The sequence below is a fragment of the Corapipo altera genome, unplaced genomic scaffold (genome assembly GCF_003945725.1).
Source record: "Corapipo altera isolate COAL_440 unplaced genomic scaffold, ASM394572v1 113, whole genome shotgun sequence".
Classification (NCBI taxonomy): Eukaryota; Metazoa; Chordata; class Aves; order Passeriformes; family Pipridae; genus Corapipo; species Corapipo altera.
Genome location: NW_020884895.1, coordinates 11290271 through 11302968, shown reverse-complemented (window position 1 = coordinate 11302968; position 12698 = coordinate 11290271). Strand labels below are relative to the sequence as shown.

The 12698-nt window shown below is 53.3% G+C and overlaps 1 protein-coding gene across 1 annotated transcript in view; it reads left to right on the top strand.

The window, feature by feature from the left end:
• The first annotated feature begins 10665 nt into the window (after nt 1–10665).
• KCNAB1 (potassium voltage-gated channel subfamily A member regulatory beta subunit 1) overlaps nt 10666–12698 on the top strand; it is a 58679-nt gene continuing 56646 nt past the window's right edge. Inside the window, exon 1 of the mRNA XM_027647319.1 lies at nt 10666–10922. Within this exon, the coding sequence (XP_027503120.1) occupies nt 10681–10922 (242 nt within the window). The 5' untranslated portion in view covers nt 10666–10680. The remainder of the gene's footprint in view (nt 10923–12698) is intronic.

Sequence of the window (12698 nt, the reverse complement as noted above, 5' to 3'; positions counted from 1 at the left end):
TGAGGGGGAGGATCTGGTGTGTTCCAGCCCTCTGCTCTGGGGGCTGATGGGGACACAGGGGTGCAGGAGGGCAGCACACCAGTGGCTGGTGTAATGTGGAGTGGGGACCTGCCTCCCCCTCCAACCCTGCTCCTGGAGGGCTTTGCAGCCTGGGCACATTGAGCTTTGTCTCAGATGTCTCCTTTAGAAGGGGGAGTGGTGACTTGCACCAGTCACAGTCTCCCGCAGCCCTTTGGATGAGCTTTTTGTGGTGTCAGTGATTGCCAATCCAAATGTTCCTTTGCTGCAGGAAGGTGATTTGTGGGAGCTCTTGGTTAAACCCTGCACGTGGAGTTTGCTGGGGCAGAACCTGGCCTGGCAGGGTCCTGGGAAAACAAGCTGGTCTCAGAGAAGAGCTCCCCAAGGAAGGTACAGCTTCGGAGTGCACTTCATTTCTGGTCAGGGAAGGAAAGGCTCAGGACAGCTGTTGTCATTCCTGGGTGGTGTCTCTGCTCCACAGAGTGCAAGAAGTGAAGCCTTTTGGAGTGGTGCAGAAATCCCTGAGCCTTTCCTGCTCCCCCAGCTCTCCCTGTGCGCAGGCTCGGCCCCGCTGCTGCCACAGCTCGTGTTGCCTTGACAGCAAACAGGCAGAGCTGGAGGAGTCACTAAAAATAATGCAAATAGTGCAGAGCCCCTCTGGAAAACAAACCCCCCTCGGGTTTGGCTGAGACACCAGGTCTCTGTGCAGATGGACCTGCAGTCTGTAGTGCCATAGTTCTGATGTAACTCGGGATAAAACCCTCGTGGGGGTTTGGGGTCACAGGAGTGGTTGTACCTCTGCCCACACACCTGCAGCACACCTGGGCAGCAATCCCTTCCTTACTGCATGCTGCACACTTGGAAAAGTCCTCCTTGGAGTTGCATCTTAACTGCAGGCACGATGTCTCCCTGTCTCCTGAAGTCTGCCACGCACTCATCCCATCCTTTAATCCCCTGGGCTGCATTCCTGCAGCTGGACAGCAGTCCTGGGTTCTCTTTAAGCCAGAAAGTTGACTGTTGAAAATTTTAGGCATAAACTATTGCACTATAAATCCAAATGTCTTATGGAAATGGGATTTGTGCCCCTTAGCTCTCCTCCCCTCTGTTTGACACCTGTGCCATGCGTTGTAGCCGTGGTGGGTTGTTCTTGGGAAGGTTGGTGTGATCATCCCGGCGGTTCTTGGGTGTTTCTGTGGAATCCACGTGTACTGGACAGCCACAAGTGGAGAGAAACATCATACTCTGTTCACATTTCTTTAAAAAAAAAAAAATATATTTAGCACCTAGTTTACAAACTAATACCTGTAGCTGCCCTGTACAATTGTTCACCTCGAGTCTTCAGTAAAACATGTCAGCAGTTAGAGGAATTTGTATTGGGGGCGTTCCCCATCAGTCTCAATTTTTAACATTTTTCTGCTTGTGAAATGATAAAAGTACTGTGAGCCTTAATTTTTATCCACAAATAAAAATATTATGTTTGAACCTTGGTGTGACTTTTTTTTTAAGGTCTTACATGTAGAAACTATATTATAAATATAGTTTCTACATGTACATTATAAATGGGAGTGTATTTTGGGTTGAAAAAGCTGATTTTTTTGGATGTAATTGACTTAAATGTGTGATCAAGAGCCCTGTTAGAACTGGGATGTTTTTCTTGTGGATCCTTCCCGTGAGAGGGTTAAGGTACAAAGGTCAATATAAAGCTGCTTGCGGGATTTCTTCCTGTTTTTAATGTTTTTTAGGGTGAAAAAAACATGGAAAACTGTTCTGGAGTAAGTGTAAGTTTGTGGACAGCCAAGTTGGAATTGTGTGTTAATTAAGAGAAGTGTTAATTAAAGAGGAGAGTTTCTGCTCCTTGCAGGGGCAGGAGGCAGGTGCTGGAGCTGAGGGTCTGTGCTGGGGTGGGTTGGGACCATCTGTGTCCTGCTGCTCTGGGGGGGCCCAGGCTCACCCCCCTCAGCAGGAGGGGTCTGCCCAGGTCCCTGTGCCCACACTTCCCTTGATGAAGCAGCAGGAATAATTCAGGGCTGCCATCCATAATTCATGGCTCTGACACCTGACCATGGGCTCACAGACCGTGACCCAGTCACTGACACCAGAGCCCTGGTGCTGCTGTGCCTACTGTGGAAACCTGGGATGCTGCTGGAAAAGGGAAGCTCAGCCCCCTGGGCTCCTGCTCCCACAGCTCTGCCCGTGGTGGCCCTCGGTGCTGTCGGGTTTGGGGCCAGGACTGATGTTCCTGAGCAGCTTTTATCCCTCGGGATCACTTCCAGGTGCACCCTGAGCATCCAGTGCTGCTCTGACACTTTGCTCCCTGGGCTCCTTTGGTCATAGTTTGGGCAAGGTATGACCTGGAAAGGGTGCCCAGCTTCTCCTTTCGTGCCTGGAGCTCGCCCAGCTCTCCAGGGTTCTTGGTGTGAAGGTGAGATGCTGCTCAGGACATGGGGAATGGGGATTTTGGGGTTTTTAAAGGAAAAAGGAGGTTTCCTAGCTGACCACAAGTCCCAGAGGCTCTGGAGCAATGCCTGCCTCTCCTGTGCAGCTCTGGGCACTCCCAGTGCCACAGGGGCCTGGAGCTGAGGGAAATGCTGCTCCTGTGCAGGGGGAGCTGGATTTTGGAGGGGATGGGTGGGAATGTCCCACTGTGCACAGTGGGGGAGTGGAGACCCAGCACCACCCCCCTGGGTTTGGGGATGGCTGAGTCAGGGCTGGGATTTGGGATGATCTTTGTGCTGTGCAGAGCTGGGGTTTATTTTTAGTCCCCTCTGTGGTGCTGATTGCCATGGCAATGCCACGGCACCGCCGGCGCTCCCAGGGATGGGCTGGTGGTGCTGCTCCAGGACCAGGGGACAGGGACAGGGCGCCTGGCAATGGTTTGGGGGGAGAGTGGCAGCTCAGTGTCCCCTGTCTGGTCCATGATTTAGATTCAGTTCACAGCCAGAGCTGGGGCTTGCTGCCTGCCCCAGCTGCACTCCCCACCTCTGGAAGACACAATCCTCCAGGCACAGGAGCCTGTCCAGGAACTGCATCCTGGGAGCATTAACTGCTCAGCACCTGGTCAGCTCAGGCAGCTCAGCCTTTTGGTCTGAAACTCTCTGCAGAAAAACAGAGAACAGAGTGGGTGCTTCTGCACCTTCTCGTGCTGTTTGAGAAGGGTCAGGGATCATCAGGCTCCAGGGCTGGGGCTGTGTCCCAGGGCAGAGCTGGGCACAGCCTCCCTCAACCCCTGCCCAGCACAGCCACGTGCCTCCAGAGAGATCTCAGTGTCTGGATTCCCCTTGACCTTGGAAAACGTTCCCCTTTCTAATCACGGGGTGCTTGGTCACCAGTTGGTGCAACCCAGAGCAAACCCAGCGGAGCAGCTCGTCAGTGACCTCACTGACCCCAGCAAAGAGGGAAAAAAGAGTTAATTAACATACCCAGGAATTTTTCTCTTCACTTGGGTGTGCTGGGACTGGCCTTTGGCCCCACAGTCACATCTAGAAATTATTGGAGCCGATCAAAGGCTGGAGAGAGCCACTTCCATCAGTTCTAATTTCAGCAGATTGACTCTCTCGAGCTGCCTGTGACCCGCTGCCCCCCGAGCTCCCACATCCCTCACGCCCTTCAGGGAGGCAGCTGGGAGCTCTCTGCCGCTGGGATTTGGGTTAACAGGTGGGCTTAACAATCTTACAGGTCTTTTCCAACCTGGGCACTTCCATGATTCCATGCTGTGGGACAGAATCATGGGGTCAGGTTTGCTGGGGATACCCGGGCACAAAGCCAGTGGCTGCAGGCTGAGCAGAAGTTCATAAGTCACTGCATTTAAGCGCTGTCAGAGCAGGGTGAACCACTTAGGCCCAATTAAGTGCCTTAATGAAGCTTTCCCTGATGGGGTTTCAATTACGTGGAGCAGAGAGTGTGGAGCAGCAGAGCTGTGAGCCTCCTGGCTAATTGGATGAGGATTTGGGAATGATTGTGCTCCTGTGGGACCAGACATGTAAGTTTGCTTAGGTATCACTTACAGAAGCTTTCCAGATAATCTGGACCTGTGCAAGGTGGTGTTTGTCTGTTTAGATCTCTCTAACCAGGTTGGTGACTGCTGCTCTTTGCCTGGCTGGGATGAGCTGTGTCTGTGTGTGCAGAGGTCTGGGGTGTGCAGGTACAGAGCTGAGAGAATGTGGGGAACAGATACTGAGAGGAACCTGAAGGGCTGGGGTGGGTTTTGAGATCAGTTTGAAAGAGGATGAACTGTAAATGTGTCTCAGTAGAATTGCTGGATCAGACTGTGCATCCTGCATTCCTTTAATCTGGAATGAAGGTGATCACCTGGAGGAGAGAAGGCTCCAGGGAGAGCTGAGAGCCCCTTGCAGGGCCTGAAGGGGCTCCAGGAGAGCTGGAAAAGGGCTTGGGACAAGGAATGGGGGGACAGGACAAGGGGGAATGGCTTCCCACTGCCAGAGGGCAGGGCTAGATGGGCTATTGGGAAGGAATTCCTGGCTGTGAGGGTGGGGAGGCCCTGGCACAGGTTGCCCAGAGAAGCTGTGGCTGCCCCATCCCTGGAAGTGTCCAAGGCCAGGTTGGACAGGACTTGGAGCAACCTGGGCTAGTGGAAGGTGTCCCAGCCCATGGCTGGGGGTGGGACTGGATGAGCTTTAAGGTCCCTCCCAACCCAAACCATTCTATCAAACTAAATTTGTGGTGAAGATAATCAGGATGGACCTTCCACGTGTGACACTGTGGGGTTTTGTTGGGGTTTTGTTGGCCAGTATGGAGGTGTCACTGGAATGGCACATAATGAAGGAAAACTGCTCATGAGATTTTAAAACCAGGTTAAAAATGGGCCCTGTGTGCAGTGCATTAGCTCCCCGAGGTGACCTCCTGCTTTCCTGAGCAGAAAACATCTGCTGCAGGGTTTTTAGAAGCACTCCTCTTATTTACATCTGAAAAACAGGAGGTTTGACTAAAAGAGTGCCTGAGCCAGAGTATTAATCCTGAGCTCTTATCCTAGGGGGCTCGGTGCTGGGTGTTACTGGAATGTTCTGCTCTAAAAGCAGAGGCACAAACAGTGTCGTGGGGGTTTTAATGCTGTCCTGTCCCTCTGCACCCCTGGGTGTTGCTGTACCCTGCCTTGGCTCTGGCAGCTCAGGGTCTCACGCTGGTAAGTGCAGGGCTTTACCCTGGGCAGAGGGAGATTCACCCACGAGGAGGGTCTGGGGGGGCCACACCGGGATGGGGACCCCCAGGACCTGCCATGCTGGGGTGGGCACAGGGAGACTCCCTGGCAGGAGATGATTTCCATATCGTGTACCCAACTCTAGGGACCACGGCTGGAATGAAAATCAGATTTTAGGAAGCATTTTAAGAAGAACCAGGGAAATTTTTCAAAGCCTGGCATAATTTATTAATAAATAGAAGTTCTGTCGTATTATATAATTAATGTAATAATCAGTTATAACTCGTAGTAACTCTGGCACTGACAGTGTTCCCGGTGGGATGTCGGTCAGTCGGTTCCGAAGAAGCAGGAGGGGGTTTTGGCAGGGGGAGGTTCTCGTGGGGCAGAGGGTTTGTCCCCCCCAGGAGATGCCCCACAGCCCCCTGGATGCCCAGGGTGCCCAGGCACAGGGGTTCTGATCCCAGCACGGCCGCTATCAATATTTCAGGGCAGCTGGGCGGCTTTGCTTTCAGGAAACCAATCGTTCTGCAATTTTTATAAGGTGAGCCGGGGTGTCCTTACCTGCCGGGAGATACAGTCACCCCGCAGACAATATCCAATGGCGTCACCTGCCTAAGTGACACATTAAGGAACATCCACCCGCACAATAGCCCGTGAAACGCCCAACAATGGCCCATTGAGACAGGGACAAATCGCCAACAGCTGCTTTAGTTTAATTGACCTTTAAGGTGACTGATACCTTTTAAAGTCTTTGGGAACAACAGGGTGTTTCTGTGGTTAAGGGAACGATAAACACGTGATGCTGAGGAAGCACAATGTGCCTTTTATACAGCTCTTTAAGAGTTTCGTCTCACTTTTGATAACCAACTTCCACATGGAAGGGCCTGAAGAATCTTCAGCCTGTGTACCCATAAAATAAGTATGTATTACTTCTCTGCTCAGGGTTGCCTTAAAGGCTTCTGGAGTTGCTGGAAACCTTGTCCTTTTTGGGAAAGGCAATGAAAGTGTAAGGACAAGTGAGGAAACACACTGGAATAGGCACAGAACTGGAAAGTTTTAACAGCTCAAAGTTTGAGTCATTTTACTAGAGTTTTGCAAAACTTGCAGTGAGTGTTTTGGTGCCATCTCTGCTAAACTGTTCAGATAACACCAGCTCCTGTTGGAAGCCACAGGCCTCCAGAGCTCCCTTTTCCCTGATTCCATGAATCCTTCCACCCAGCCCCCATCCCCAGGAGACCCGTGCAGGGCACAGGTGAGTGATTGCTCTGCTTGGAGATGATTACAAAGCTTTTGAGTGCAATGGCTTTAAAATCCTGCCTGTCTTAGAGGGGTTTTTCCTCTTTGCCGGCTCTCTCCCAAAGTGGCTGCTGTGATTAGAGCTGTAATCTCTGTATCAGCTTTTACATTTCAGGCCGGGGAGGGGAATTAATGCAACTCCAGTGTCTGCCTTTTCATACATTTTCCCAAACACTGTTTGCTCAGGAACAGCCTTAACTTTGTTCTCGTCCTGAACGTGACCAAGTACCCAGATTTCTACAAATCCCTTGGAGAATGGAAGTTCCTGCTGGACGTGGCGACCGAGGAGGTGGAGGAGGAGGAGCAGGAGGGCTGGAGCGGCCGGCCCAGCGCTGGGGATGAAGACGGGGATGCTCCAAGGCCGCGTCCGGCAGGGACGGTGCTGCAATTCTGCAATTTGCTGGGGTGAGCCCACGTGGCCGCGGGTTTGCCGTCAAGGTGACACGTGTGACTTCACCCCCGATGTTTACGGAGCAGGACGGGTGTTCCGGTGCCCTCCACCCAAAGCCCTGGTGTGTCCAAGCCCAGCCGGGGTGTTGTTTTTAAGGAGCGTCCTCCTCCCCGGCTGCGGAGCCGCTGGCACGCGGGAGCTGCTGCAGATGTTTCCATGAGAAGGTCGCAGCTCTTCTTTCTGGTTAAGCCCCGCAGACACGTCTCTAATTACAGCTTTGTGGCCGGCGTGAGGTTATAGGGGGAGGAAAGTGCGCGCTGGAATCAGTTTAAATGATTTGAGGGCAGCGACTCGGCGCCTTCGCACCGAGCGGGAGGCGAAATGCTGGCGGCACGCACCGGGACCGTGGGGGGGAAGAGCGCCGAGGAGTCCCTGAAGCTGAGGAAGCAGTCGGTGCTTTCCGTGGGCAGCAGGGACAGAACCCTGAAGAGCTCCTCGGAGAGCGGGAAGGAGGGCCGGGCTCGGCCCGGGCAGCCCCAGCAGCGAGCCCGGCGCCTGGCGCTGCTGCGGGAGCTGGAGATGAACTGGTACCTGCGGGTGTGTGAGCTGTCCCACGAGTACACCATCGCCTACACCACCGGCATGCCACACAGGTAGGTACCCACGGCTCCCCGGGAATGGGGCTGTGGGGATGTTCATAATAATAATAACTGTAACAACGATGATGAGAACAGTAGGCATAATAATAATAATAATAATAATAATAGTAGTAGTAGTAGAAAGATCTTTGGCTTTACAAGCCTGATTTCTCTGATTATTCATGGGTTTTTCCCTGCACACCTCGATGGGTGTGTGTGTTACAGAGCTGAGAATCCTGTAAACTTGTTTCTGGGTTTCCGTAACTTCTTCGGCACAAGCTGCCTGTGGTCGTTCGGCCTCGTTTCTCACGAGCTGTTTTGTCCAGGTGGTTGTAGTTGTGTTGGAATAGAGTTGAGAAGTTGCTGCTGTTGAGCAGGGACAGTGTGGGTGACAGGAGGGTCCTGCTTTCCCCTGTCCCTGCCCGGCAGCGGCGATGGCTCAGCCTGAGAACGAGCCGCCCAGGAGGGGGAACCTGCAGCTGCTGGATCTCTCATCCCATCAGTCTTAAATGTCGCAGCCTCCAGAATCTGATCTTGCTCCTTTAAAAAAATATAAGGGGATCTTGGTATTAGTGGAAATTAGACGTGCGACTCCCTAATCTCCTGTGCAGGGTCAGCCCCTCCGTGAAACCGGAGCCCAGACAGAAGGGCCTGGGGGTGCTGCTGCCCCAGCCCGAGGAGCAGCATCGCGGGAGCGGCGGCCGCGCTCCCCCGGGGCAGTTTGGGGGACTGGCAGAGGGAGGATGGGGGTTTCGGTCACCCCAAGGGACAGGGCTCCTGCCGAGGGGGGGGGTTCAACCTTTTGCCCAGCTCGACACAAATACATCTTCAGCAGCCGGATTTCAACTGAGAACCGGTTGAGGTCTTCCCTAATCCCAGGCAGGATGGGGATGCCTGAAGTGCCTGGCACAAACCGAGCTCTTGCAGATGTGCTTGGATTAGAAATTATTTAGAATGTCGTTAGAACAAAAATTAGGAACGGGACAACTGAAAGGAAAACGAAGTAAAACTCAGCTGGAGCAGGCCGTGAAGTGCAGAAATGTCCACAAGCACCCGGAGAGAACACGAGGGGTCTGTGGGCTGGGAGGGAGCAGACTCGGGGATATGGTGCCCATCTGCCCCACCAGCCCGTGGTCAGGCACCCGGGGGCTTGAACAGCACCAGAAAAGCAAACTGCTGGTGAATAACTTCTGGGAGAACTAAGTTTCTAAAGATGCTGCTGATCCCCGCAAACCCTGAAACTCCAAACCAGCAAAACTCCTATGTCCAAAAAAAATTCAGAGGAGCTTGCAGAAGTATTCCTTTGCCTTGGTTCACCTTGCATTATGGATGAGCAAAGTGAGGGCTGGCAGGAGGTAGAAGCAAAGGCTGCAGCAGAGATCACACGTACAGCCTTCAGGAGGGAAACACGGTCCCTGTGAGGCAGGAACGGCCTCGGGACACGCTGCCCTCCCTGCATCGTCCTTGGGTTGCAAAGAGCAGGGCTTGAAAGCCCTCCCTGCACCCCACCTTTGGGTCAGCACCATGAGAATAGGACCCCCATCTTCAGGAGTGTCAGGGTCCCCTGGGGCAGCAGGGCAGGAGCCTCCTGGGGACACCCAGGTCCATCAATGCCCTGATCTGACAGCTGCAGAGGAAGAGTAGCAGGGTAATCCCAGTGTCCCTACCAAACTCCCCTCTGTGACATTGAATTATAAGCTTTTAAAGTATATTCTGGGGTTGGGATCAGTCTTTCTTTATCTGCTTTGAAAGATTTAAGGATTAGTTGAGTTCATGATACATCCATCACTTGATTATTTAACTTATTTTTCCACTGTATTTGGGGATGAAATGCAAGCCCGAAAATGGGTTGAGTTTTTAAAATAGAAGGGCTCAGAGATCTCCCTCAGTGGTGTGTATCAGACCCTGGCAGGATTGTTTGCTGTGGCCAGAAAAGGTCAGTGTGGTCCTTCTGGGTGTTACCTTGTCCAGCAGGGATGAACACCTTGGAAACCATCCCTGGAAGTGTCCAGGGCCAAGCTGGATGGGGCTTGGAGCAAGCTGGTCTAGTGGGTGCCATTCCTGCTCATGGCTGGGGAGTTTGGAATAAGATAGTCTTGATGTTCCTTCCAACCCAAACTAGTCAATGATTCTATTAGCCAGAAATTTTTTTTGCTATTTATCAGTGGTGAAGTAATTGATAAAATTATAATTTTATTTGTATTAATTATCAGAACCCTGGGAGGCTACAGAGGTTCCCAGACCAGGTAACTTCAACAGTGCACTACGAGAAAACAAAATGTTCTAATGACTGGCAGAAGAGATGCCTGCAGTGTTCATCTGGCCAGCCTGGGGCCTGAAATACACCCTGTGAGAGTATTTGGTTTATGTTTATTGGCCTTGGATTGAATCCCAAGCAAATATTTCTCATTATCTAAATATAAGACCTGGGAAACGGGGTCAGTGCTATATTCCCACTGGCAGCCCTTATCCCTTGCAGTACTGGGCTGTGAGAGGTCTCAGCAGATGAACAAGATTGCTGATCTTGGCCATAATCCAGGCCGGGCATCAACGAAAATGGGCTGGTTGCAATAACATAAACAATGTCTGGGAGGCGAAGAGGCCGCCCCGAGCCGTGAGCCCGGTGGGCAGCACAGCCTGGGCAACACAGCTGGGGCAGCACAGCCCGGGCAGCACAGCCCTGCCACGGCGGGCGGCTCTGGAGGGGCTGGGGGTGGCTCTCAGGGGGGTCATGGGTGGCTCTCGCTGGGCTGTGGGCCCCTCTCTCAGAGGGGCTGGGGGTGACTCTCGGTAGGGCTGTGGGTGGCTCTCAGAGGGGCTGTGGACCCCACTCTCAGTGGGGCTGTGGGTGGCTCTCAGTGGGGCTGTGGGTGGCTCCCACTGGGGCTGTGGGTGGCTCCCACTGGGGCTGTGGGTGGCTCTCAGTGGGCTGTGGGTGGCTCTCAGTGGGCTGTGGGTGGCTCCCACTGGGGCTGTGGGTGGCTCTCAGTGGGCTGTGGGTGACTCTCAGTGGGGCTGTGGGTGGCTCTCTGTGGGTTGTGGGTGACTCTCAGAGAGCCTGTGGACCCCGCTCTCAGTGGGCTGTGGGTGGCTCTCAGAGAGGCTGTGGGTGACTCTCACTGGGCCGTGGGTGACTCTCAGAGGGGCTGTGGGTGGCTCTCAGTGGGCTGTGGGCCAGCACCATGCACCTGTACAAGCCGGCCTGCGGCGACATCCCCCCGCACCGACCGGGCCCGGCCAAGGCCTCCGAGGCCGTGCCCAGGGTCCGGCAGGCGAGCGGGGCCCCGCGCCCACCCGGCCCGGCCGTGGGCTGGCCCCGGCCACGCAGCCCCACCAGCGAGAGGAAACAGCTGGAGAGGTTCCTGCACCTCCATGGACTGTCCCTGCAGGACACCACGCGGGCCCAGACCGGCATGAAGTACAGGTACAGGTACCGCTGTGTGGGGATGGCTCTGAGCCCGGTGGCCGGGGCCGGGGAACAGACGAGATGGCTCAGTCTTTAGCTGTGCCAGGGGAGGTTTAGGTTGGATATTAGGAAGAAATTCTTCACAGAGAGGGTAATCAGCCATTGGAGTGGGCTGCCCAGGGAAGTGGTGCATTCTCCATCCCTGGAGGTGTTTAAGGTGAGACTGGATGTGGCATCAGTGCCATGGGCTAGGAACCACAGAGGTTGGACTTCATGATCTTGGAAGTCCCTTCCAACCCAGCTGATTCTATGATTCTATGAACGGGGCTGAGGGAGCTGAGGCTGCCCTGGGCAGGCCAGCACCGCTGGGCCCCTTCTCTGCCTTGGGAACTTCGTTTCTCTGGGTTCTCTGAGCCCCACAAGAATTGGGATGACCAGGAGCAAAGCTAAATGCATGTGACCTGTTCTCTTAAAGCTCCAAATTTGATCTTTTTCTTCTAAAGTTAACCACAGAATCCCAGACTGGTTTGGGTTGGAAGGGGCCTTAAAGTCCATCTCATTCCAACCCGCTGCCATGGGCAGGACACCTTCCACTAGCCCAGCCTGCTCCAAGCCCTGTCCAACCTGGCCTTGGACACTTCCAGGATGGGGACAATCACACTGAGTTTTCCTGTTTGGGGTCTGAACCCTGAGACTCTCTGCCCTCCTTATGGAGCAAAGGGACTGGAAGCCCAAGAACCAGTACCTAGCTGGGTTCAGGATGGAAAACGTGGCTTCTGTGTTAGAAGAAGTGTCCAAGGGAGAAGGTCTTATCCATGCAGGGAGCTGGAACAGCCTGGAGAAAGAGAGTCTAGGTTGGGGATGGTGGATGAAGAAGACATGGGTATGCTCAGCCCATCAGTTGTCATTTTGTTTTGTTTCTAAAGAGATTCATTTTAAGAGGATGATGTTTCATATGGAAAGTCTACATGTTCTCTGCGCTTCTAATAAAAGCAAATTTTCCTTGAAATATTTGCTTTCCCAAGAGGTTGATCTCTGCCCGTGGCCTGTTTGAACCTAAAACTGAAATAAGGCAATATGACTGCTGTTTTTATGGATCCAGCAGAGTTGTGTCCCAGCTTTAGCTGCAGGCTGGGGAAATTTGGTGTTGTTTGGAGACATTGCTGAGGGGAGACAGGGGCTGTGAAAGAGCAGATTTGGAGCTGCAGTCAGGAGAAATGGCAAAGGGCTTTGTACCACTGCTCTGCTGTGGAGCAAGTTGGGGTGACATGGCCTGGCAGGCTGGGAGAGAGAACTGAGGCCACAGTACCTGGGTGGTGAAAAGGGAGAAGGACCACAGGCAGTGGATTGGCATCCCAGGGACACCGTGCTCGGAGTAGAGCTGTGACTGGAGCAATCCTGGGCAGCAGGAGCAGTGCTGTCCCTGAGCCAGATACTCTGATCAACTGGGGTTTTTGGGTCTGGAAAGTTTCCTCCCTTTAATGAGAAATTCTTTTGCTCCTTCTGGTGATGCTGATGCCACGTGGTAGCTGTTTTTTAAATGGTTGGTGTCAGTGCACACACAAAACCCACCATTTTTCTGGTTTCTCTCTAATTCTGCACTTTCTGTGCTGTTTTCCCATTGTTGCCCAGACACAGTTTAACCCTCGCTCAGGAGCACAAGTGATGCTGTAGGCACACAGTGCTCCCCTGAAGTGGTTGTGTTCTGAAATGTCCTCCACAGGAGATTATCCTGCCAAAGCCCTGGTGTATGGACACCTCCTGACATGGGACTGGGCTGCTGCCGAGTCCAAA